This window comes from Amorphotheca resinae (assembly GCF_003019875.1).
Source record: "Amorphotheca resinae ATCC 22711 unplaced genomic scaffold M430scaffold_12, whole genome shotgun sequence".
NCBI lineage: Eukaryota > Fungi > Ascomycota > Leotiomycetes > Helotiales > Amorphothecaceae > Amorphotheca > Amorphotheca resinae.
The window spans coordinates 400,769-424,927 of NW_020194482.1; the positions used below are offsets into that span (position 1 = coordinate 400,769).

The 24,159-nt window shown below is 50.6% G+C and overlaps 11 protein-coding genes across 11 annotated transcripts; 5 read left to right on the forward strand and 6 right to left on the reverse strand.

Annotated features, from left to right (window-relative positions):
• Window positions 1-64: 64 nt before the first annotated feature.
• M430DRAFT_30946 (hypothetical protein) lies at window positions 65-1,553 on the forward strand (the record flags this gene model as incomplete). The annotated part of the gene is made up of 2 exons (XM_024865993.1): window positions 65-256; window positions 318-1,553. 2 exons carry the CDS (start codon window positions 65-67, stop codon window positions 1,551-1,553), a joined length of 1,428 nt encoding a protein of 475 aa, XP_024717346.1.
• A 124-nt stretch (window positions 1,554-1,677) lies between these two features.
• On the reverse strand, window positions 1,678-4,414 carry M430DRAFT_146585 (hypothetical protein). The gene is made up of 4 exons (XM_024863020.1): window positions 3,913-4,414; window positions 3,214-3,851; window positions 2,418-3,163; window positions 1,678-2,369 (listed from the first exon to the last, which is right to left on the reverse strand). Exons 1-4 carry the CDS (start codon window positions 4,140-4,142, stop codon window positions 1,776-1,778), a joined length of 2,208 nt encoding a protein of 735 aa, XP_024717347.1. The 5' UTR covers window positions 4,143-4,414; the 3' UTR covers window positions 1,678-1,775.
• A 104-nt stretch (window positions 4,415-4,518) lies between these two features.
• Window positions 4,519-5,268, forward strand: M430DRAFT_37148 (hypothetical protein). The gene is made up of 3 exons (XM_024867069.1): window positions 4,519-4,561; window positions 4,623-4,700; window positions 4,754-5,268. The coding sequence occupies exons 1-3, from the start codon at window positions 4,559-4,561 to the stop codon at window positions 4,832-4,834; spliced, it is 162 nt and encodes a 53-aa protein (XP_024717348.1). The 5' UTR covers window positions 4,519-4,558; the 3' UTR covers window positions 4,835-5,268.
• A 966-nt stretch (window positions 5,269-6,234) lies between these two features.
• M430DRAFT_127892 (hypothetical protein) lies at window positions 6,235-6,647 on the reverse strand (the record flags this gene model as incomplete). Its single annotated transcript, XM_024862043.1, has 2 exons — window positions 6,520-6,647; window positions 6,235-6,407 (listed from the first exon to the last, which is right to left on the reverse strand). Coding segments are annotated over exons 1-2 (267 nt in total), but the record flags the coding sequence as incomplete, so codon positions are not given.
• Window positions 6,648-6,887: 240 nt separating this feature from the next.
• M430DRAFT_53611 (hypothetical protein) lies at window positions 6,888-8,090 on the forward strand (the record flags this gene model as incomplete). The annotated part of the gene is made up of 5 exons (XM_024868399.1): window positions 6,888-6,952; window positions 7,005-7,048; window positions 7,104-7,226; window positions 7,282-7,462; window positions 7,523-8,090. The coding sequence occupies 5 exons, from the start codon at window positions 6,888-6,890 to the stop codon at window positions 8,088-8,090; spliced, it is 981 nt and encodes a 326-aa protein (XP_024717350.1).
• A 170-nt stretch (window positions 8,091-8,260) lies between these two features.
• Window positions 8,261-9,022, reverse strand: M430DRAFT_71139 (hypothetical protein; the record flags this gene model as incomplete). The annotated part of the gene is made up of 1 exon (XM_024869506.1): window positions 8,261-9,022. A coding segment is annotated over one exon (762 nt), but the record flags the coding sequence as incomplete, so codon positions are not given.
• A 223-nt stretch (window positions 9,023-9,245) lies between these two features.
• Window positions 9,246-10,504, forward strand: M430DRAFT_146597 (hypothetical protein). The gene is made up of 2 exons (XM_024863021.1): window positions 9,246-10,397; window positions 10,455-10,504. Exon 1 carries the CDS (start codon window positions 9,399-9,401, stop codon window positions 10,173-10,175), a length of 777 nt encoding a protein of 258 aa, XP_024717352.1. The 5' UTR covers window positions 9,246-9,398; the 3' UTR covers window positions 10,176-10,397; window positions 10,455-10,504.
• A 310-nt stretch (window positions 10,505-10,814) lies between these two features.
• On the reverse strand, window positions 10,815-12,080 carry M430DRAFT_22424 (hypothetical protein; the record flags this gene model as incomplete). The annotated part of the gene is made up of 4 exons (XM_024864691.1): window positions 10,815-11,191; window positions 11,249-11,630; window positions 11,693-11,888; window positions 11,974-12,080. 4 exons carry the CDS (start codon window positions 12,078-12,080, stop codon window positions 10,815-10,817), a joined length of 1,062 nt encoding a protein of 353 aa, XP_024717353.1.
• A 2,376-nt stretch (window positions 12,081-14,456) lies between these two features.
• On the reverse strand, window positions 14,457-17,363 carry M430DRAFT_109464 (hypothetical protein; the record flags this gene model as incomplete). Its single annotated transcript, XM_024861279.1, has 2 exons — window positions 14,457-16,682; window positions 16,734-17,363. The coding sequence occupies 2 exons, from the start codon at window positions 17,361-17,363 to the stop codon at window positions 14,457-14,459; spliced, it is 2,856 nt and encodes a 951-aa protein (XP_024717354.1).
• A 602-nt stretch (window positions 17,364-17,965) lies between these two features.
• M430DRAFT_45178 (hypothetical protein) lies at window positions 17,966-18,894 on the forward strand. Its single transcript, XM_024867748.1, has 3 exons — window positions 17,966-18,030; window positions 18,094-18,399; window positions 18,468-18,894. Exons 1-3 carry the CDS (start codon window positions 17,978-17,980, stop codon window positions 18,484-18,486), a joined length of 378 nt encoding a protein of 125 aa, XP_024717355.1. The 5' UTR covers window positions 17,966-17,977; the 3' UTR covers window positions 18,487-18,894.
• Window positions 18,895-19,264: 370 nt separating this feature from the next.
• Window positions 19,265-23,854, reverse strand: M430DRAFT_61434 (hypothetical protein; the record flags this gene model as incomplete). Its single annotated transcript, XM_024868926.1, has 12 exons — window positions 19,265-20,246; window positions 20,296-20,897; window positions 20,945-21,087; window positions 21,137-21,395; window positions 21,471-21,574; window positions 21,624-21,848; window positions 21,902-21,973; window positions 22,025-22,149; window positions 22,200-22,665; window positions 22,717-22,905; window positions 22,961-23,124; window positions 23,167-23,854. 12 exons carry the CDS (start codon window positions 23,852-23,854, stop codon window positions 19,573-19,575), a joined length of 3,711 nt encoding a protein of 1,236 aa, XP_024717356.1. The 3' UTR covers window positions 19,265-19,572.
• Window positions 23,855-24,159: the final 305 nt, after the last annotated feature.

Consider the following 24,159-nt stretch of genomic DNA (forward strand, 5'->3'; position numbering starts at 1 on the left):
ATACTCCACATGTAGAGCCTCCCACTCGCATCCAATCGCACACTACAAAAACAATCTATGCGCAATGGCTCCATCGGTCAAAGCCATCGAGGCGAAACTGCGCAAAGCTGTCGAGGAGGTGTATCACAGCGACCCGGAGCAGCTTACGGTGCGGTTCATCCGCGACAAAGTAGAGCATGAGCTCAAGCTCGACGAGGGATTCTTCGCGACGCCGAATTGGAAAGATAGGAGCAAAACCCTGATCAAGGACTGGGCTGTAAGTCACAATTGGAACGCGTAATTCATACATAGGTCCTTGCTCGCTCACACATGCACAGGCCAAATTGATCAACGAGGCAGAAGCCGACGAAGTCAGCGATGAAGTCAAGTCCGAACCAGACAAGAAGCCTCCCCCAGCTAAGAAAGTGACGAAACGCGCTTCCAAGTTCGACAAACCGCCACCTAGAAAGCGTCAGAAGAAGGAAGAGACACCATCAGAGGACGAGATCAGCGAATTGTCTGCGGAGGAGAGCCCCGCGTCTGATCTTGATGATTCGGATGCTAGCGAGGCGCCGAAGCCCAAGACAAAGGCCAAATCAAAGCCAAGAGCACCAGTCAAACGCGAATCAAAGAAGAGAGCAAAGGTCGAATCTGATGAATCAGGGGATGACGATGTCAGTAAACCACAGTTCGATAGTGATGAGGACAGCGACGTGAAACCAGCCCCAAAGAAGGTGAAGAAGGAAGCCCATAGCAGAAGGCAGTCAAAGAAACCCAAGATCGAATCCGATGAAGAGTCTGAAGAGGAGTACAAAAGCATCAAAAAGTCTCCAGTCCAAGCTAAAGCCGAAGCCTCCATAAAATCCGACGAGGAATCCGAAGAAGAGGTCAAAAACATCAAAAAGTCTCCAATCAAAGCCGAAACCAAGCCCTCTGTGACACCTGAAGATGCAGACGAGAAGGCCGATATCAAAGCCCAGGATTCCGATTCCTCTGAGATGTCCATAGTCCTCGACGAAGAACCCAAACGAAAGCGCAGAAGCAAAAGCAAATCCGAAGCTTCGTCCTCTAAGTCCTCCAAAGCCAAAGCCGCGCCCAAACAATCCAAAGACCTCTCTCCTGACGAAGTGCAAATCAAGACCCTACAGACGCAGCTAACCAAATGCGGAGTCCGCAAAATCTGGGGGATTGAGCTGAAGAAATTCGGCGATGATAGCAAGAAGAAAATCAAGCATTTGCAGAGCATGCTAAGGGATGTTGGCATGACCGGTAGATTCAGTGAGCAGAGGGCCAGGGAGATCAAGGAGCTAAGGGAGCTGCAGGCGGATTTAGAGGCCGTGAAAGAGGGCGAGAGTAAATGGGGTTTGGAATCGGGAAGGAGGGCAAGAGGGCAGAGGAAGAGCTTGAAGGAGTCTCCCGTCGACGACGAAGATGAGGATGTGGATGTGGATGAGGAGAGCGAGGGAAGGAATACCAAAAGTCGGACTACTATGAGCGGGAAGCCCAGCAACAAGGCTGCGAGAGCCAAGCAGGACTTGGCATTCTTGGGGGACGAGGAGAGTGATTCTGATTAACTGGGATTGATTGGTCTGGCAAACAAATTGAAGCCGAGTGAGGCGGACTCGAGATACCCACGTGTTACGATAGTTGTTGCTTTATTAATGTATCATCACAAAAAGCCGGAGTCACCTAAGTCATCTGAAAATGGAATTGAAAAGTATTCTTCATTCGATTCATAATAACGCATCGGTCAATAGACCCCAAAATGCCATGTCTTTTTGCCCGCTGCCTTACATCTAAAACATCCCAAGCAAATCCTCATTCGTCTTCTTGCCGCCCTCCTGCAACTGCGTCTGAGCCGGGGGAGGCTGACTCGCACCGCCTAGATCCAGACCTGCAAATCCATTTATCACATCATTCTGCGCAGGGGCAGCCCCTACGCTTGGACCATCCATATCAAACAAACCCATCATATCATTCATGCTACTCGCAGGGGCTGGTGCACCCGCTGCCGGGCTTGCAACTCTCTGGGGCGTGCCTGCCAGTCCTTCTAAGCCAGAAGCTCCAGCTCCGGGAGGAATTTCAGCAGATGCGGGGGCAGCGCCATCAAAGTCGATGTCGAGCAGATTATCGTTGTTTGGTGTGCCGTTTTGGGCGTTAACCATGGAGGCTGCGGCGATTGGGTTGTCAGCTGCCTCTTGGCGCTGTTCTTGGATGGCTGCGTGTTGGATGGCATCGGCACCGAAACGGCCATGACCGACGAATGTTTCCGGTGGTTTGTGGTAGACAGAGGCTAGAGTTGAGATCTCATTGAGGAGTTGTTCAAGGAGGACTGGGGGAAGGGAGGTCATTGTTGTGGTGATAGCGGGTTTGTCGGAGAGGATGATATTCTGATTCTGTTAGTATTGTTTAGAATGCATAATGGCGTTGATGCTCACCTTTGCTATTTGAAGGTCGCCTGAGAGCAATCGCCAGTACACGTATGCTCTATCTCTGATATCTGGATTATCGTTCTCGGCCGTTGCTGCCTGCAGAACCTTTTGAACGAGACCCTGGTTGTTGTCTGGCTTCTTCAAGAATAGCTTCACAACCGCAGTTAATATTTGCAGCTGAACTTGTGTGAATTCTTCCATGAAGCCTTCGACAAAGCCGGCAAGGATCTCATCAGCGTTGCTAATCTTTTCTGCATACTCGCCAACTATCCAGATTAACGCGCCGCGGGCCTCTGGCTCGTCCAGTTCATCGATGTATTTGCAGAGGGTGGGGATGATGCCTTCGTATCCTGGATATTTTCGGAAAATATCTTTGATGACCACAATGGCTTCTTGGACAACGTAGTTGACTTTGGTAGCAATGAGGTCGAGGAGTGTGTTAACACACTTTTCGCTGGCACTCTCAATCTTGATTGCTGCTTGTCCAATAGCCTTGACGGCTCTCCTGACAAAATCCATGTCAACTTCAAGAGCGTATTCTTTCAACTCGGACAGTAATTGATCCACATTCTTGTCGTTTGCTATTCGCACCATAATCTCCAACTTCTGCAGCTTGACATACGGAGGGTCATTGTACTTGCAGAAAAACACCCTCAGCTCCTTGCTCAGAATATCTGGCTTCGCTTGCAGGAGTAAGTCGATGTTTCGTAGCGCAACGTACTGGACTTCAGGTGCGGAAGCAACCAGTGTCACTTGGAATAAATCAGCTTTAGCATCAAATAGGGGACAGGTGTTAACATACCGAGCGGAGGTGCCATCTTCTTCAGGTACTGCTTTGCCAAATCCGAGTTGATATTCTTCATGTGGAGGAATACGACCTTCACAGCTGCCAGTACCACACTTGAATTGACGTGTTGGAATTGAGGCGAAACTCGTTCGCAGATGTGTTCAGACTCCTTTACATCTGTAGTTTTGTAATCTGCCAAGGTCGATAGGATCGTCACTCGTCCCCATTCCGTGCATTCGGTGAGGGCCATGAGTAGCCTCTTCAGAGTAGCCGGAGTAACACGTAGTGCTTTGGTCTCTGGCGCGGTTTCGTTGATCTCCACGAGCGCTGTCACAGAATTGGCCACCACCATCGGATTTGGATCTCCAATAAGCTCCTGCAGGGTTTCCAGAAACCCATTCTCAATGCACATCGTGGGGTTTAGGTCGAAAAGCTTCGCGACACATATCGCAGCTGTTTTTCGCACGTAAGGAGATTCGTCCCGTAATGTCTTTCGAAGTGGTTCCTCCATGTAGTCTACCATCTTGTCCACCCTAATGCATCCCATTGTCCGTATCGCCAGCGCTCGCACTAATGGATTTGGATCCTCTGAATCTTGAACAAACGTATTGACCGCCAGGATACATAGGTCTGGATGTGACTTGGCGTAGTTCCTGAAAGGGGGGCGATATCAGCACAACATACCCAAAGGTCTTTCACGAGAAGGGCCCTTACATCAAATAGAGATACACCAGCTTCTTCTGGTCCAGATCCGAGGTGGCAATGTTCTTCAGAACATCTGGGAACAATGCAGACACATCCTTGCCCAGGGTCATGGACATGATGGTCTTTTGAATCGCCTCCTTGCGCTCGTATGCATATTGCGACACCAGGCCGGCTCTCAGCTCAAACGTTTCTCCTTTCCTGGGTGCTTGGAAGACCCCTTTGATCCTGCTCACCGCCATCGCTCACACAGATGGCGATTCGAGGTTGTGCCCCTCATACGCCCACGGCTCCTGTGGTGGCACGGTGAAGCGCAAGCTTGATGCGATCGAGCGTCCAGGGAACACGTGGGGGACAGCCGCCTTCAGGGAGATAGAGACGACACTTCTGCGGGCGCGTGAAGGACCGTGGACAATGCGAAGACGTTGAATTGGTAGATGCGAGTATTGTGGTGATGTACAGGAGGCACACAGGAGGGCATTTGCTGTCAGCCTGGTCCACCTATGAAGTACCGGCTGGTCTGGTGCGCTTGAAGTTCGCTTGCCGAGATCAACAAGGGGGTTTACCTCTCTCCTCCAAGTCCCTATTAATATAATACCTCCCCTGGCAAGTTCATGTGACTTGAAACTTTCCATTTCTCGGGGGCTTCAAAGATAAGATGGTAAGAAACAAGAGTTCATGCTCTTCGCTCCATAGCCATGAATCTAATTGAGGCTTCCAAGGCAAACCTCCCGAATCTCCGACGACTCTTCGTCGAAGCTCGTACCGATGCTGAAGAGAGCGCATACTCAAGGAACGCGGTATGTGAAATAGCAGTGGTCAATTATAAGGGGGCCTGACTGATAAGCTACAGTTCTACAATATCGTGTTGTTCATGTCTTCTGTTGCGGTTTTTAGTCTCGTGGCGCAGCGAATGAGCAAGGTTGATTTATGACCAAACATCTTTGACCGTGCTGGGGAGAAGTCTCTTGGGGAGACAAGGGGATCGCAAAGCCTTGCAATCTCCTACGGACTCAGAAACTTGAGCCCAACTTTATGAGCCTGCGACGCTTCGAACGATTAGAGATATCTCCTGGTATCAGATCTCGCCTCTCACGGTATCTTTCGCCACCTTTCAGATGAAGGCAGAGAGAGCCGCCTTTTGTTGTGGTAGATGTCTACGCCGTAGATCCTCGAGGCTGCCATTAGCGTCGCAAGTGAACGAGGCCTTCCAGGCCTGGCTATTGGCAGAGGGATGGCATGGAATGACTGAAGGCGTTGACCAAGAAGGACTGGGCAGTGGTTAAACCAAGCAGAGTACTACGACGGTTGGAATTGAAGTATCCAGACATTACATGGTTTAATTACACCGATTTTATGATCTCCGCCAACTTCATATCCTTCTCCACCTTCTGCGGTGAAACTGAATCCTTTTAACAACGTACGGGAGGTGTTACTGATCTTCAACTGGTTTTGCATCACTTTGAGCAGGTGCTGCTGGATGTCTCCATATTTCCCCCATTCTTCATGTAAGGTATCCAATGCCCTCCATAGTCTCTTTCCCCATATCATAGTCATCTCTCCCCACCTTCCTCATAATGAGGATGTTTCCTCCTGTGGCTAAGTGTCGGAAGGCAATATAGCTCAACTGATCAATTGGGTCGAGAACGGTAATCGGGACAGCAATGCTTGAGGTGACAACTGCAGTCCGGAATCTTGAGCGACGATGACCAGCGCAGATTGCTCAGATAGCACTCCTGACTAACCCACGTATCTCGAAAGGCCTTTCGGAAGGCATAATGAACTCAAGCAGGAGGACAAGAGGCGGGGAATTGAGAGTTTGGATTTCTGGGACTCGAACCTTTGAAACGGACCTTCTCTTGCTACAAACTATATCGAAGTACTGATGAATCGTGGCTCAAAAATTACTGTAGAAAACGGATCCTGGACCAGACAGGAAAAGAGTAGAAAGCCATAACTTACAAGTCCAAAGACTTATAAAGAGGGTTTGAACATGATAGCGTGAAAGGCATCTTTGTATCTCTATTCAAAAGATAAAAAGTACCACAGCCTTGGCAGACCACGAGCCCTTATAGAACTCTGTTGCCAGCAACCCTCTATTGACCGAGATGTTCTCTCTATGGCTGATATATCGTATCGGTGTTCATGACCCCCGACCCACCGCACTCCTTTTCGACGCCCTCAGGGCATACATATATATATATATATACTCGAAGTACTTCCTCTCGTCCTCCCCCCAAGACCAGACCGAGTCGCGTTATCTCTTCACTCTCTCGTCCCGGAAACCACCTCACCCGTAGTATCCCTACCCGGAGCCACGACCTGGTTCCCTTCCTGCCTCAACTTCTCCCACTGGTCGGGCGTATAGCATTTCGAGCTCCACGCATGAATGGCGGCGATTTCGCTCTTGAGCGCCGAATTCACCAGCCGATTTCGCGCCAGCGCCGTCTTCTTCTCGAACTGCGGCGATACGATCACGGCCGAGAATGCCTGTCCGCAACCGCCTGCTCGCGAGCTTTGTTAATTCGGGGAGCGTTCTCTGTTTTTCTTTTTTGCGTTTTTTTGTGCGCGAAGAGTGAGGAGGGGTTTGGTGGGGCTGAAATCCAATAATTTATTTACCTGACATGTCCTCGATCTCGACATAGGTTGCTTGCAGGGCCTCTAATAGCTTGCTTCGAAGACTGGCTTCGGTGATCCCGCTTGCGTCTGCCATGGCGAATATGCGCGCGACCGTTTGATCGAAGGGGGAGTGCGTCGTGCAGACCGGTTGGAGCAATATCGATTAATGCGAAATGAAATCTGGGATTCTACCTACCCAAGGAAGAGCAAACGCTGCAAACATGGCTAGGGAGCGGCCGCGCCCCGGGTAATTAAATGCATTACGGGGTATGTTTATCAGGCAGTTTATATCAACGTGACCTTGGAACAGGATATAATTCCGCAATGCCATGAACGTATCAAAAGTTCTAAAGAGGTCTATATCAACAATGTCTAATTCCACTGCAAAAGTCTCGCCGTTTACCCAAACCGTGGTTGGTGCCGTGAAGAGGCTGTGAGGCATCCCGTGCGTGCTCTCGAGAGAATTCAACTAACTCTCGATACAGGTATCCAGAGGCTCTTGCAGACAAGAGTTTCGATAATACTGGACGTATGTGCCATCTCCATTCCCTTGCATCGAGTTCATGTTAATGACAATGCAAAAGTCCTCTTAGAGGCACCTCTCCGGCCAGGTCACCTCAGGAATTCCGCTCTCTTGACCATCGACCTCACGAAAGCCGTAGCAGATGAGGCAATTGCAAGGAGAGATTCTATCATTATTGCATATCGTAAGGTTTTGAAGTGGAAAAATTCCACTTCTCAACTTGGCTAACAATCCTCCAGATCCCATTATCTTCCGACCCTTGAAATCCTTCACATTGGCCAATTCGCAGCAAAACTCTCTCCTGCGTCTGGCTCAGGAAGGTATAAGTGTCTATAGCCCTCATACAGCTGTAGATGCAGCTCCCGGGGGGCTTAACGATTGGTTAGCGGATATCATCACCGGCCAATTCTACAGGAGTGTGTATGGGAATCCTCCACGTCGAGCGTTCAGCAAAACAAGAGTACTACTGACTCCAGCCAGTCCCAGCGTTCAACCCTCGCCTCATGATCGCTCCTTGATCACCCCCATCCAACAAGCTCCCCAGGGCTTCGAGAAGGCGGGCTATGGCCGTATCGTACGGTTTCTGAGCCCACAGCCCCTTGGACTGCTCGTGTCACGCGTTACCCAAGGTCTGGGCGACTTGTCAGGCCTCTCGGTAGCGGTCCCCCAATCTGTTCCGGCTGGACAGAAGTATAATATCCAGATCTCTTCTGTAGGCATCTGTGCTGGTTCCGGAGGGTCTATGCTGAATGGTCTGGATGTGGATCTGTTATTCACCGGTGAGCTGAGCCACCATGAAGCGTTGGCTGCCATTGAGCAGGGGAAATGTGTGATCACGGCTTTTCATAGTAATACGGAGAGAGAATTCTTGAAGAGCAGGATGAGGCCAGCACTGATTAACGAGCTTGAGAAGATGGTTGAGGAGAAGGAGATTAATGAGATGGTGGATCGTGAGAAGTGGGGACTGGTGGGTGGTTTCGATATCGCAGTTAGTGAGGCTGATAGGGACCCCTACGAGATTATCACGAGCGGTCAAACCGGCTGGTAAAATAGAGGATTTACCTGACGCATAGGCAGGTGTTCAACTGGCATGAGTCATGACTTCAATTCTTTAGCCCCTTTCACATTGACCCAACTCTTCTCAGTGGGAGGCTCCCCTTTCAACGCAGCCTCGCCATCGTCAATACAAGCTTGCACATCCTCCCCACCCACACCCCTTTCCTTCCACCTCTCCAACAACGCCAGAGTCTTCTCCCAAATTTTCTTAGCTTCATCCTCCCTACCGTCCTTCACCAACCCCCTCAACTTCTCCGGCGTATCCAAAACCCTCAAGACCACCTCTCTCGCCCTTCTTTTCTCCCGCAACGCCTTCCGCTCCTCCTCCCCCATCTCCATCTCCCTCCTCTTACTCTCCGGCATACTCGCCTTCAGCTCCCCCTTGATCCGCTCCGCCCTCTCATAAATACTCGCAATCGCCGGGTCCAGCGTACTCGTCATCGGATTCAGCGGGTCCATATTCGTGCGCATCTTCCTAATCGTCTCCGTCGCCGCAATCAGCTTGCTATAATTATCATAGACCAGCGCCTTCCGCTCGGCATCCAGCGCCCGGATATCGCCCAGCACCCCGTTGTACGTCCGCAGCAGCTCGCCCAGGCTCTGCGTCTCCAGCACCTGCTTGATGTACGCCGCGGCGTCGAAGCCCGCGCGGTCCATCTCGCTCTCCTGCACCTCGCTGAAGTCGTGGATCGACGATACTTCCGACGCGGCGTCGTTTATCAGCGGCTCGTCCTGCCCGCGCTTGAGATTGTAGTATTCGCGGAGCGCGGCACGGTTGCGGCGCGGTTGCGCTGCGCGGTTGGGAGAGGGCTCGCTGGATCGCGGCGTCTCGAGACTGGGCCGTGAGGAGGAGGTGGGTGTTGCGATGATAGGGACGCGGCGCCCATTGACGGAGCTGTCACGGGGGCTGGCGATTGTAGACATGGTCGGGGTATCAATTAATGATTATCAACAGAATACGCAGAACTGGCTTCTTATTTGGAAAGTCTGGACATCGTAATGGTGAAAGGAGAAGCGATTTGGATGTTGCTCGAGCTGTATGTAACTTGTAAGATACGGTGTCGAGCAACGTCGTCTTTCGAAAGAAGGCTGGCTCGCTTGGCAAGGCTGAAGCGAGGCTTCACAACTTCTTCCGACATCCATCAGCCCGTCTTGCAACGACTTCTGTACATCGCCCCTCACAGCTTACGATTCCTCAATGCCTTTTATAAAAGACACTATGAAGATCTTCCCACCATTACAATCCCTCTCCAACCTCTAACCTGCACAAACTCCCGACCCTTAACCCCTCTCAATCAAGATGACAACCCCCTCCATCCCCCAACTAACCCAGGCCCTCACCACCCAAGGCCTCCCAGCACCGCACCCACTCTTCCTGACCCCGATCCTAAGCCCCGGGACCTCGCAACGCACAGCACCTCCCATGCCCGCACTCGCCGCGACCGCCAAACTGCGCCTTCTGAACGCCGACCTCACGCAGCCGCACATCCTCGATCCTTCCAAGACGCTGTGTCTGCCTCCGGGGATCGCAGACGTGCGCGTCGTGTCCCGCGTCCTGACCGCCGACGTCCCCGTCCAGGTCTTGGATATTCAGGATCTGAGCAGGAGCCGCTGGGAACAGGTCGAGGCCTTGGAGATGGAGAGGAAGGGCGAGACGACTAAGGGGAGACAGGTCATTAGAGCTGTGCCGACGCAGCCTGATGGTGATATTATCTCGGGCACCGCCGCCTCGCCTGAGACAACATCAAATACTCAGGGAAATGCGAATCAGAATGCCGGGGCTGCAAAATCAAATGGCCCGTTTAAATTACTGCTTCAGGATATGAAAGGCCAGACTGTTTATGGGTTTGAGTTGAAGAGGGTGGATAAGGTGGGCTATCCGCCAACGATGAATATCGGATGTAAGATTATGTTGAAGAAGGGGGCAAAGGTTGCGAGAGGTTTGGTGCTGATGGAGCCGGGATCGGTGCTGGTGTTAGGAGGCAAGATTGAGGCGCTGGATAAGAGTTGGAGAGAGGGGAGGGAGAAGGCGCTGAGAGATGCGGTTGGTGCTGGGAGGGATCGGAATAATGACTGAGGATAGATACAGAGAGGATATGGCGTTCAAATGATACGTTCTGGGAGTTTTGGGCGGGGGAATCTTACAAGTGGGCCATCTGTTACGGGATAGGTTGGACTGGAGTTTCTCATCTGCATCTCCTACCCCCTACCTGAGCAGATGAAAACCAATTTCACCAGTAAACGGTCACACATTGTACCAGATGAAAATCAGTGAGGTCTATCCGTTTTGAGATACAAGGCAAGTCAGCCCAGAGATTGAGACAGCCCGCTGTAATGAACTAACAACCTAACGCAGCAATAGAACATGGTCTCGTGTCTCGTATCCTATCATCGCATATTCATTCGTCAACTCGATTGAGCACGCTACCACAAATCATCCTATCCATCGATATCTCCCATGAGACGCTATCATCCATATGCAAGTCAGAAACATCACACAGTAACATGTTGCCATAGCCAGGAAACTTCTTGTGGTCGTTCTTGGAATCAGGGGAGGAACATTGAGCGAAATAAGTGCAGTCCGCATGCAGGAGCAAAATCGAGGGAATCGCTCGCGAGACATATGTCACTGTATTCGAGAAACATGTTTCCAACCAGAACACCAGAAGATGAGCGGATCGCGCAACGAGCGATTCATGCAGAAAGCAAAAATTGCCTATCGCATGATCTCGTTGTAGATCAACTGCTTCAGCTGCTCCTTGGTTAGATTGTCCTTGTTCTTGTCGAAATCGAAAAACTCCTCCGGGATCGGGGCGGCTGTTGGCTCATCCTCTGGATCATGGTATGGTTCCAAGTACGGGTGTTGGAGGGCCTCCTCGACAGTAATGCGCTTGACGGGGTTGAAAGCCAGGAGCTTTTCCAGGAGATCGAGAGCAAGGTCCGAGGTCTTTGGGAACATTCCCTTGAACGGGACCTTCTTCTTGAATGGGAGGGAGCGGATGTACTCGCGAGCTCGGCGTGACTTGATACCGTAGTAATCTTCCATGGTCGGAGTGCCGAGAACATCCAGGATCAAGGTGAGTTGATGGTGGTCTAAGATGAGGGAGGTCAGCATTTTCGGACACGGACTCTAGCATAAAGTAAACTTACAGTCCTTGCCCGGGAAAAGCGGCTTGCCACTTAACATCTCAGCGAGGATGCAGCCAACAGACCAAACGTCAATCGCCTTGGTGTACTCCTTGAAGGTCAACATGATTTCTGGAGCACGGTACCATCGAGTTGCGACATATTCTGTCATGAAACCCGAATTGTCCTCTTGAGATGCAGCAGAACGGGCGAGGCCGAAATCGCACACTTTCAGGTCACAGTTGGCGTTCAACAGCAAGTTCGAGGGCTTGAGATCTCTGTGCAGAACATTGGCGGAGTGCATAGCTTTTAGAGCGCGCAGCGTCTGATAGATGAAGTATTGACAGTGGTCATCTGAGAGGTCTTGTGTACGAATAACGCGGTGCATATCAGTTTCCATAAGCTCCTTTTATGTGTCAGCGAGCTGTAGACGACATGAAGCCACAAGGAGGAGCAGATACAACATACCTGGATGAGGTAGACCTCGGTGAATGTCTCGTAGCTGCGGGGTTTCTGGATATCAAGGATCGAGATGATGTTCTCATGGTTGAAGTACCGTAGCAGTTTCATCTCACGTAGAGTTCGCAAGCAGAACATGGAGTGGTCGAACGGAGTTATCTTCTTGATCGCTACTTTTTGGCCGCTGGGTTTGTGAAGCGCGGAGCTATGCAGACAAGTGTATTAGCATGCGTTATACTCTGCTTGAAAGGTAGAGCAATAGCAAGCATGCTGCCACCGCGGCAACTTACCAAACAACACCGTACGCACCCTCTCCCACGACATCTTGAATGTCGTACTGCTCGGAGACATTGAAGGAGATTTTGCGCGAGCCCGTGGGATTTGGCGCGCGAGACATTTTGTCGGTTCTGGCGGAAAGAGTTATATCCTAGGTGTTCAAATACACGGGATATGCTTATGCGAAGGAAAATGTGATGAATGGAAAAGGAAGGTCGAGGAGTAAGAGGTGAGTCGAATTCGTTAGGGTCGTCAGAGCCTCGCAGAATGAATCCCAGCAGCTTAGTCTGCGAGATATAGGTATAGTCGAATCCTTGGCCCCCTATTTACTTCTGCGAAGCACAACGATTCTGTATCCAGATATCGATAGGGGTTATTTTCCTCGATCGTTGCTCTATTTTTTGAGCTGAGGATAATCTCCCTCGTTACCACAACTAGAAATCTTGCGCTTCGGCCCTATCAAGAGGAGACTCCGATCGTCAGAGCCTCTGATTCTCTGCTGGGAAAACCAGTCGCGGGGGAGGATATTCGACTATTGCGATCCGTCGGCTGGTGGGGAGGGATATTCTTCTAACTAACTGAGGCCCCGAGATCAGTACATAAACTTGCACGAGTCAAAGTGCTCCCAATGGGTTCTTTATGCTCCGTTTCAGCCGCTGGGAGCCAAGGTCCTCTCGACGTCTCAAAGCTGGCTCGTAGCAAGTGCGCAATGCAGAGCAGAGGTTCAGACACTCCGTCCCATGTTCTTTGTTGTGCGAGGAAACATTGCCATACCTGTAGTTCCCAGATGTAAGTTCCCGGTTGACGCCCACACACAGCCCCGCTACAAGGATACGGCGGGCCTTTCCCAAATGCTTCCTGGTGCGCGGGAGTTCGTCGTCGAGGGCAGCGTCTGGGATGGAGATGGAATCAAGAAATCAAGGAATCGCAAGGAGATAGAATGGCTCTGGACGAGGGGAGGTGGGGATGTTGAGTGGGGGGGAGTGAAGGAATGAATAATGGAACATGGACGGGACGATAGACGATGGAGGGACAATGGAATGGAAGCCAAGTGCCAGGTCACGATGTCTGAACTCCGGCTGTAACTGAGCGCTGCTGCTTCGGGCCTAGCGCGCCCTGGGGCCCGAGGGGTCGTGCCTCGTCTAGCGAACCCGCCAATGGCCAATCAGCGCGCGCGAAGGGCTTGCCGACCCCTCGTGGAGCCGTCGTCGCTGGTGGCAGTGGGAGTCCAGTGGTAGGTGGGAGAGCTCCCTCTACGCGCCCACGTATCTCCATCACCGGCATCACCATCCATCACATCGAAGTCGCTGGAACATCGCGAGAGCGCCTGTTTCACGCAGCCATGCCCGTTTCGTTTCACCACGGGCCCGAACAATGTGGCCTACACTTTGCGATACGTGGTATACCTTATACAGCACTACCGAGTATATGCCATCTATACACTGTATCCTCTGCAGTATGATGGCCTCTCTCTCCCCCCGATTGAACTGACCTGATCCTCTACAGCATCCGACTTGGTCACCGTGCAAGATCAATCGCATTGCTCCTCCCAGACAAACCCCCCTATGCGCCCCTTCAAAGTTCAAACTTCATGCCAACCTACCTGAGCCCTATGTGACGTTGTGACTTGATCTTCCCGCATGCCTGCCGCTCTCTGGACGCCGAAGATCCATACGCCGTCCTTGATAGATCAGATCGCAAGACCGCCATTCCCTATACGAAGCGGCCCCTGATTGGATGGAAGTGCCATCGGACGGCAGAGTAGTAGACCACGGCTTTAACACTCCACGAGAGAGAGCCCCCAAACTCTGCACGCAAGAAGGCTAGATTCTACAACTTCAAAACAAATACCCCGAAATGCGTTCGTCCTGACGTGCTACCGAGAGACCCCGAATCATAAGGAGCGAAGGAGCCCGTTGTTTGGGCCGTGTTTGATGCTCCGTTTGCCTTTGTCTCAAAGTGTTTCCTGTCCCGGCTCCCGAACCCCGATACGAGCGCCAAATATAGTCATCTTATCCCTGTCATGGCTCGTGGGCTGTCGCAAAGGTATTGCACAGTATTGACCTTCTGTATTCATTCCGTCAGTCGCTCACAGTAAATAATCGGTCTGGCTGGAACGAGGGTCTCTGGATTCACATCAGTGCGATAATGGGCCGTACCGTACTGTACTGGCACATGGACCCCCGGGGCTCTGGCGCCTCAGTACTCAGGCCCCTCACTCAGGAATCCTGGACAATCGCTGCGGGTTAAGACAAGCAGGGATTGGTCAGACATGGGTTCGTTCAACATGGGATGAATATCCGCCCAAGAAGACATCTATTCTGCAACTACTGAGGCCAATACTTCACTAAGATATTCTTTGTTCTCTATGTTGCTACAGACACTTGCTTTTTCCTCCCTAATGGGAGCTCGCTCCTTTCACTGAACCACCTGTAGAAAATAACCGCGTCAGCATGAGGCCATTGACTCCGCTTAGCGTACCAATGCAACATTAACATCAGCTTACCTTCTCCCTCAGCACGCCCATCCACTGTTTGAAACTCATTCCCTGATCTGCCCGATCCTCCAGCAACAAGGTCTGCGCCCACAACTTCAAGCTTGGGTCGCCATCTTCCCGAACGACATACAAGTGCGGTACGATGATGCTGCCCACGCCACGAGATTTGTAGTCGCGGCTCTTCTGGAGTACAGCTCGGATTCGCTCGCTGAAGTCGTTATCCAATTCTGGCAATGAGCTTTTGCCAACCTTGACTTTACTCCTCTCACTAACGCCGAAGACATCGGCAAGTAGTTGAGGCACCGCATCCCTGCCGACCCAGAGGAATTGCGTTTGACCGTCATCTATGAGATAGAGGCCATAAGGTACGAGTCGCTCCGAGGACAGATTGAGCACGGGTGGTAGAACAATAGCACCTGTCTCTGGGTCGGGAATGCCAGCGCTGTCGGGCATATCATGTAAGGAATAGAGTCGCGGGTAAATGTATTGCACAAGAAGAGGAAGAGGTAGGGTCGATAGTTGGCAGAGCGCTGCAGATCGAAGATCCGATGGGATCTGTGCAGATTTTCTCAAACCAACATTTTTAATGAGGCCAAGGAACAACGCAGGAAGCCCACGAAGATTTGCTGGGAATTGCAATCCACCACCTCCCATGTTGCCACCAGCAAGCTCCTTCTTGAATGTTTGAAGCAGCTCAATCAGCTTAGATTGTAGGGCTTCGCGTGCTGGCTCCAGACCACTGCTGAGTGCTCGCTCAACAGCTTTGTGGCTGAAGTAGGCCGTGATCGCACACTGGTCAGCGGAAGCGTAGACATCCGCAACATTCGTTGTGGTTGGCAGCGCTAGCGTCATGACTCGAATTCGCCGTTCGCCGTTGCTAGTAGTATGCAAGACGGCAGTTTGCATGCAGACGAAGTTCTTCGACAGACTCTCATCAATAGCAACCTCGACCACGTAACTCTGGTCGCGTGGGAAAGCCGGGAATGCACAGAGATCTGAACTTCGGTTAAAGAAGTTACCGTAGAATGTGCTCATGCGAAGGCCCGTTGTTGCACGGACGCGGAGAACAGCTTCAAGCCCAATCTCGGCAGAAAGGTAATCACTGAATTCTGTAGCAAACTTAATCGCATCCTCACTCCTTCCAGCATTCCAACCAGGATAGAAGTATGTCTGTCCACCCGTGTATCTGGGCAGGTTGCTGAGAGACGCAACATCTTGATATTGGGAAGAAAACAAGAACATGTCGATCGAAACCTGGTTCTTTGAACACTCTACTGCAAAGCTCTTGTAGAAACTGCTGGCCGTCTGAAGAAGACTGCTCTCTTTCGAGGTACCCAGCAATTTCTTGTCTTCGCGCATATCCAGCTTGCCGTACCCAACGTTTGGCAGAGAAGCCGAAATCACAACGATCTTGCCACCAAGAGGGGCGATCAGTTTGTGACCTGCCCGTAGGGCGGATCCCATACATGACCCGTTGTTCTGGTTGGTCTGGAACATTTGTGGTAGTGACATGAGGAATTTCTCGACGCTCAATCTGCTTTCCGATAAGGGAACAAGCAATTCTTGAGGAATTGGCAAGAAGGGCTCATCAAGGTCGCTGACAACAAGCATCTGGGTCTCGCCATTCTCCTCGTTATCCCTTGGGACCGCAAAGTAGTGCAGGCTAGAATCCACGGCCATGAAACCAACTCGGGTCCTTCTGTCTGCGTTCGGTATTCGGTTAAGGCTGTCCAAGATCGTTCTCGCACTTGTAGCCAACAGACCACAAGAAACGGAAGCATAGCTAACATCGAACAGGAAAAGATACACGAGAGGCTGTGGGGGCCGGACCATATATTCTTGAGGTGCAACAAATTCCACCACGGCATGGTTGAGTTCATGTCTTTGCCATCGATCCACGCTCTTCTGAGCAGCTGCATCCCAGTCGAAAGCTTGTGGGACATCGTTTGTGAGGTTGCACATGTTGCATCTCCATCTGTGCCCCTGATCGAGGAACGTAACGTAGGGATTTATGTAAGACCGACATCTCCGGCAACGTGAAATAACTTGGTCCTGGACAATGGGTACTGGGTCGTCCACATCGTGAAGAGAGGTATATGGCTGGATAACAAGCGCAAAAGGAAGCTTCGATTTTTTGAGGAGCGAATGTGTAGTTGGAACGGCATTGAGAGTCGAACGGACGTACTTTGGGGGACAGTTGGCATCAGGCGAAGGGGTAACGCTGGACTAGAGGCATATCAGTAAAAGTAGCCCGGATTAGCACGGGGATAAACTTACGTTGGGAGGCAAAAGAATAGGAGGAGGAGGTAATTCCAGTTCGGCAGGGTTGAAAGGCTGGTTAAGGAGATCTGTCGGATAAAGCTGATTGAAAACTGGCCGGACAGCAGCTTGTGGTTGTGCCGGTTGTGCTCCACCACCGATTCCCATCTGCCCCATGCCCTGCGTGATTCCCGCAACACCAGCAGCTACCGGTGCTCCAGGACCTGGGTATCCAGCATCAGGAGGTTGATATCCCCCTACACCGCTACCATACGGTGCGGCAACTCCAAAGCTCTGGGCAGTTTGACCAGGAGCAGGCGCCCCAACAGAAGCGCCATACTGAGGTGCACCGTATGCCGGCTGCAGTTCTGGCTGTGGTGGGTATCCGCCATAAGCAGGAGCTTGAACAGGCTGGAAGACTCCTCCCTGCGGCTGCCCCCCCAAAGCCGCGTTGGCACCGGCCCCGAAATCATAAGCCTGCGCGGCATACCCTCTCTTCTTCTTCTTCCCGCCCTCCGTCTCGTGGTGTGTAGCGGGAGGCGGAGGAGATGCAGCAGCTACGTAGCCTGGCTGGACGGGACCCTGTTGGGCATATGGATCCGCGGGGGGATAGCCCTGGCCTGGATAGCCTTCTTGCGGAGCCGCCATGCTTGATTCTGCTCGAGACCTGTAGGCAATTCAAAGCCCAGAAGTTTGGAGATTCGCACAAAGCCTCGCGGTGGGAGACCGACGCTGGGGATGTTGTTTGTAAGTGGAGACCGGGGGATCGCCTGCCCGCGATGTTAAATGGGTGTCTAAGGTAATTCAAGGAACACGTTGCGGGAATCCCTTACTCTGTCGACTCGTAACTGTCGCGAAATGCCCTCAGAAGTCGATAGATGGCGCTAGATTTGCAACGAGGATATTCATGACCTTGGGTCTGGCTCCTCTAGGCGTGACGGTTCGGTGCAATGGTGGTTGAGAAAGCTGGTCTACTCCAGCACAGATGAAGCTCGTTCCAAAGTTCCATCTGAATCGCTGAAATCTGGCTGGTCGCCTTTCCGTATTGGGCGGGCGCACGCTCACCGACCCGCTTAACGTGACCGCGAATCACGAGTGCGGCTGGGAGGCTGGGGAGCTTGGCTGGGGAGATCAAAACACCGCGCATCTGATATCTGCAGTTTATATTGGCAAAAGCACATATAAACTCTCCCAGTAACATCTCGAGTTTATCTCAACTAGAACCACATCTGCATCTGCATCTTCATCTGCATCTGCCAATCATGTCTTGGGGACGGACACCAAAAGCGCCCCCTCCACCCCGCTCAGCCTTGAGGTAGGTATATCGCGTTGCCCCCATAAACCCAGTCGTAATTGCACTGAACTGACAAATATACAGTAAGCTTGTCCCCTTGATCGTGCTGTTCGTTACTCTCTTCGTGTTCGCCTTCATCGGCTATCACCTATATCGATCCTTCCAAAAGATATCCGCTGCCGCCAACGACAAGATGCAATCCAAGAACGTGGTCTTTACAAAGGACGGCGTGAAGGTTGGCGTCAAGGATGTCAACACTGAGAGCTATGTGGACTCGACACAGGGCTTCTTAGTTAAGGCCTGGAACTTGAGTACCTGGCCTGAATACAAAAGTCGCCTGTGGAACAAACAGCCCCCTCCTGAACAGGGGAAAGCTGAAGCCAGAAAACCGTGAGTGATATCTAATTAATAAGACGGCGCCGCCGCCTCTGGATCTCTATCTTTTTAACTCTTTTCAGGTATACACGAAGCTCCTGAAGCACCAATGCAAAGTAGTAGTCACCAGGGAACCACCATGCCTAGCTAGTTGTCTTCTCTTCGCCTTACGTTGAACTCTATCCCCTTGACTGTGCGGCTATGTGGTTATTTTATCATAGAACGTCAGTCATAGAATGGGACAGAGGCGTGTTTTTGCTTTGCTCTTTTGCGTTTAATGATTAGGATGAACATAAATACCGTCTTGCGATTGGGATGGACGAAGGGGATAAATGCATACATTCCAAGCACTCACAAGTGCTAGTGAGTTTATGATGGTTACGAAGCACATCTGTCATTTGATATTGGACTTGTCAAGAACATGCCAATAGGAATACCCCGGGGCTTGCGTTACATATCCAATGATAATACCATTGAATACCATTGTCTCCAATGCTCACCAGTTTCTCCAATAAATGCTGCAAGAGAGTTTTAGTGGGAAGTGGTTTTAACCCCGTAAGCCCTGAATCCTCTTCTGAGCAATGCAGTTTCAATATGGAAATGGGGAGACCTCTCAAGCATTAGGGGAAATCAGAAGGGGGGGGGGGGGGGGGGGGGAAGTGTTAGCAGCTTCTGGGAACTAGGTACCATTCAAGGCTACGTTGACGGTAAAAGTCTCATTTCGAAGTAGAAGTGGAGCCAGGGGGGCTAGATAAGTTATATATTGCGCAGGTTAAAGGGCAGCAGTGCAGGTGATACACGGAGAGAGTTCCAGAGAAACCCAGCTATTGCCAGTGAAAGCTTCCCAATGACAGTAGGCTATCGGCATTTCATTTACTTCGCGCGATCTCAAATTAAGACCGTCTACTGATCTCTTCTTTGCATTGATGCTATGCTAACTTTGTCTACTGTTACCCCTAGCTCACAACCTTGGCCGTTGGTGCGCTTTATATGAAGAGCGCTCCATTCTGATCAACAACGCCTTCCCCAGGACCCCACCGCAATACTGGCGGCAAGCAAAAGAAAAGGCAAAGGAAAAAAAGAACTTTTCCATTAGGCCATCTCATCCGTCATCCATATCCTCGGGATCTCAGCACACTGCAAAGTGCTCCGGAACGGAACAGGGCAACTGCCCAAGGGGACATCGGCTTATTGCTCATTAAACATTCCAGCAACACCTTCGAGACTAGGACTTGGTCGCCTCTTCTCCGGCTGTTCTTTCATGAACTCTTGTTGCATCTTGCTGCGCTCCTTTCGTACCACAGATGCTGGCTTCGTAATACGACCTTGTTCACTTATGCTTACCCCTTTTAGATCGCGTAAGAGATCCAACACCAAAGCTCGTTGCTGGCGTTGTTGCATTCCCTGGCGCATGATGTAGTCAATGCACTTATCCACTGCCTTCTCTTCAATACCCGGCAAGCTTAATAGTATTTGTCTGGGGGTGTTTGTAAGGGGCGAGTAGTAGATGAGAATCGACGCTATGAGCTGAGCAAGATCCTTATGTAGGTCAACGAAGTATGGCTCGTTGAGAGAGGAAATACAAGCTTTGAGGACGTCCGTGCTAATAAACTCGCGGATAGAGGGAGATAGGGGGTTTTGGTCGGATGCGAAATCGGGAACCATGGAGCGAAGCACTCGCAAGACCACGCCGCAGCAACGACCATCTCGCATACGGATTGCATGGGTGCAGAAAAGAAGCAGTGGCTCAAGAATGATGGAGGAGGTCAGACAGAATTTCCGCATGGATGGATACGCAGAGGGATTGTTCCCAGGTGCATAGCTGGACGCATCTTTGGCCGTTACAGGGCCGCTTGGGACATCTACAAATATGTTAATATATATGCAAAAGGGACAAACGTATGTTCTTACTTGGTCTTGCTGGATCGAGAAATCCGCCAATCATCATTACAGCAGCGTGGGTCAACTGGCGTAAAATGCTTTCCTCCTTCATCTCGTCGGTCAAATCCTCGCCTTCTGTCGGAGCTACTTGCTTATGAGCCAGCTTTTCCCACTCTGTGCTACATTTGGTGTCCATCTGAGCAAAGCAGCTTGCCAATATTGGGGGCACAAAATGGCTCCGAAGCTCGACAGGACAGTCATCGACTATTAACCGGACGACATTGAGAAGCGCAATAAGCTGATGAGATGATAGGCAATGGGCATCTGCAAAGAGCGCGTGTGCAAGTGGCCCAGGAAGCTCGTTGAAACCATAGAAGTCAACATCCAATCTGCTCATGCACCAGAGAATCGAATAGCAAGCTTCCCGAACAGTGCGGACAGCGCCACGAATCGACGAAGCAAATCCCTCCATTGTAGATTTAGTGCTACTGACACGGGCATAAAAATCGTCCTTGCTGCCTACGGATATGCCAGCTTGCCAAAACCGGTCTGTTAAGATGCGACTGACAGTTGATCGCATATCCGTGGGAAGCCCAGTCCAATTTGCCGGATTGTGAAACGCATGTGCGTGGCTATATATTTAGTATGTCTGGCAATGACTTCAGGAGTACGAACTCACCTTAGAAATTTTAGTAAATTTGGAAGTATCAGGGGCAGCGCATCACGCCATAAAACGCGTGTTACTTCGTATGCGGGAGTATCCTTCTCGATCTTTTCCGTCGTGCACCCAAAGAAAGATTTGGTAGTCCTCAATGGCAAGGCCTGGGTGACTTATTAGTTGGATGTGCAGAAAGGGGCTGGCTTTATCTACCTTCACTCGTTCATCCAGATCCTTCTGAATAGCCTGTCCCTCTGCATCAAGCTGATATAATCCCCAATCCTGTATTTCGTGAACGCGTCGAGATACGAGATAGTCGCTGACTTTACCCAGCCCCAGAAGTTCGCAGAACCCACCAAAAGATGAAATGGCTTCACCCATTTGAGGATTCTGCCAAAGCTGTTGGACCGGGTTTATGAAATCCCGTAGTTTCTGTAGCTGGCTGTCTACATCAATTTTCGTGGAGCGATGACTACAGTTCATTAATACTAATGTCAAGAGAGAAATCCGGATTTCTAGATTGGCTAGATTAATCTGCGCCACTTACATGATCGTGAAGAGAAAGGTCTGGTAAGAAACTTGACGCTTCGCATCAATTGTGCCCGAGGCAATAGTCTCGTTGACTTTTGCTTCCAGCTGGGGGTAGACATCCTAGGAAGAACGTTAACATTTCTTCTTTTGGAAGAACAAAGGAGCTTACTAATAGTTGATCTGGCATCTTGGTAGCTAATCGATGCAATTCATACATGCCGTCCGCTTGCAACTCTTTCACAGCATCTGAATAAGCAGCATGCTCTGGATGTTCAACAGGCCTGCTCATGAGGATATGCTGAAGAACCTTGAGCATAAAATCCACTTTCTTGTCTAGAGCCGTTGTCGAGAATGCAACAGCAAGTTGGAGGATTCTCTTCCGTATCATTGGATCCTGACATTATGCGGTCAGTCCCGCTCCAAGCCGAATGGGTATATTAAAATTACCTCGAAGTTACTTTCCAGTAACCGTTCACACCAAGCTTCGAGGTTCAGTTCCATAGTTATGCGTTCCTGTTCCTTGAGGAAAATTAACTTCAAGGTACGTTGTGCGGGAGGAGCTTATTTTACGTCTTGCTGAGGTTCCGAGCCATGCGATGCTCGCCATTTCATATATCCTTTCAGTGCCGCCTCAATCACGGTGAACTGGGCATCGACCCTCAAGATCGGTATCGAATTCTTCGAATACGTTTCGACTTAATATTGGTTAGCTTTGTTCACATAGTTTGACTCTGAGGTGACAAACCGGAAAATGGAGGCTGGCCATCATATAGATGCTGCATTGCTTGGTCAACCTGGGTTAGAATATGGTAGAATGCTTCGGACTGCTTTTGGCGAACTATAAGCTCAATGATTTGTACTGAAAAACGTCGATAATTTCCAAGAAAAGCGTGTCGTTCAGGTATTGTATCAATGTCTTCAAGCAAAAAAACCAAGGAGGGATCGTCTGAATCTTCTGGCATATTTTCATAGCGTATGAGTCGTGAATTGCACAGTTCAAGGAGAGGGGCAATTAAGGGATTAATGGTCTGAGATCGGCCAATAGTATCAGAACGTAACAATCTTGTCCAAGTAACGAGGACGGGTATCGAGATGACAAAACTTTGACTTTGGGTGATAGCAAGGAAAAGATTCAACAGATTAGGCAGATCACAGTTTTCGGGTATAACTGAGATCTTCTGTTCTATAAAGCTGCCAAGATTCGACACCATCTGCATATAGGTCAGTAAATTCAAACCAGGGTCAGGAGGGCATAATCGAACCTCAGAGAACTTTTTAGCAAAAAGGTATTTCTCATCGTCTATATCGTGAGGGTCAACCACGGACCATTCGAACAAATTTCGAAGAAGGTTGACAATTTGACTTGTGTACATTGGGCACACAAGAGCTAAGAATTCCTCATCCGAGAAATGCAAACGGGAATACAAAGCATGAAGCGCCTCGACTGATGCCTAGATTAGTTAGTTTAAGAATGTTGCAATTTGGGAGCATCTGCCGGCAACTTACTAGCTGCACGGGCACGCTGGAAGCTGCAAGACTTGCGCACATATGCTGCACACACGATGCGCTAGCTATTGCTCGAGGTACCGCCCATGGCATGACAGATTTGTAAACAGCCAGCGTCTTCACAGCACATGTTTGGTACTGGACATTTTGAGACGTATCTGCCCCTAAACAGTGGTTTAGCAGCTCCCCCAGCCTTACCAACCAACCTTCATCTCCATATCTAACACTTGTTCCGATTTGGCGATTTGGGAAGGCCTCAGCAAGTACGGTCGCTGGTGTAAATATTTCCACACAGGCTTTGCTTAGTGCACCTTCTCGTAGGATAGCAACGGTATCTTCTCCATTGAAAACTTCATCCGACAGTGTTTCAAGGACAAAAAGCACAAATTCTTTATGCACTATAGAGCCAGGCAGCTCCCACAGCCGTACAAGGAGTTCATCCATATCATTCCACTCTGCGCCCCAGCTCCTCTTTGCAATTTCAACCCATAGTTGTGCGGTCTTATTTCGTAGATAGAGAGGGTCGTCCGGCACGATGCTCTGTGACAGCTGAAGAACCCATTCCCGTAGCGCCGTCGCTTGTACCTCCGAGTATTCCCCCCATTTATGTCTTATGCCGTGCTCGAGGAGGGAGAGAGCATAGTGGCGTACCACTGGCTGCTGGCTCTTGTCGGATGCCAGTGTGAAGCCATGGTAAGGAGCCTCGTCATTCGCTTTGACTTCTTCCAGGAACAGCGAAGCTTGCCGGCGTGATTCATTCGATGAGTATGGGCTGTGGACAAGCTCGAGAGCTTCGTGAATTCGGGGTAGCAAGGTTGTGCTACCTCCGTTGGTTTGTTCCCCAGGTCGAGCCTCCACGCCGACCGTGTTATGGCCATTCGTGGAGCCGTCCATAACGACGTCCCAAACCCCAACAAGCTTCGAATCGGATAATTAGGGGAGAAGTGAGTGTCTAGCGGATTTGGTTACAGGTGAGAGGACGGTCACCCAGCTGTCTGCCTGACGTCTCGTCCTATGCGTGAATTCTTGGCGGTCAAAGGATTCTTCTGTAGACGGTATAGGTGAGATGAAGTTTGGGTTACCGAAAAGGTCTTTTTTAAGGAGCACCAAGTGCTATCAATGTGCAAATTATGTGCAAATAATGTGCAAAGAATTGAAGGTTTCTTCAGTCGCTGCGTACCGGTTCATAGAAAGAAGGC

What these genes read in the sequence shown, in the direction of transcription:
- M430DRAFT_146585 (XM_024863020.1), bottom strand. Translation starts at nt 4,142, where the DNA reads ATGGCGGTGAGCAGGATCAAAGGGGTCTTCCAAGCACCCAGGAAAGGA. An exon ending in CTGGTGTATCTCTATTTGAT is followed by an intron (nt 3,852 to 3,912) that starts GTAAGGGCCCTT and finishes CCCCCCTTTCAG; the next exon opens with GAACTACGCCAAGTCACATC. An exon ending in GAAGATGGCACCTCCGCTCG is followed by an intron (nt 3,164 to 3,213) that starts GTATGTTAACAC and finishes ATTTATTCCAAG; the next exon opens with TGACACTGGTTGCTTCCGCA.
- M430DRAFT_37148 (XM_024867069.1), top strand. An exon ending in GCGCATACTCAAGGAACGCG is followed by an intron (nt 4,701 to 4,753) that starts GTATGTGAAATA and finishes GATAAGCTACAG; the next exon opens with TTCTACAATATCGTGTTGTT.
- M430DRAFT_146597 (XM_024863021.1), top strand. Translation starts at nt 9,399, where the DNA reads ATGACAACCCCCTCCATCCCCCAACTAACCCAGGCCCTCACCACCCAA.
- M430DRAFT_45178 (XM_024867748.1), top strand. Translation starts at nt 17,978, where the DNA reads ATGTCTTGGGGACGGACACCAAAAGCGCCCCCTCCACCCCGCTCAGCC. An exon ending in CCACCCCGCTCAGCCTTGAG is followed by an intron (nt 18,031 to 18,093) that starts GTAGGTATATCG and finishes ACAAATATACAG; the next exon opens with TAAGCTTGTCCCCTTGATCG.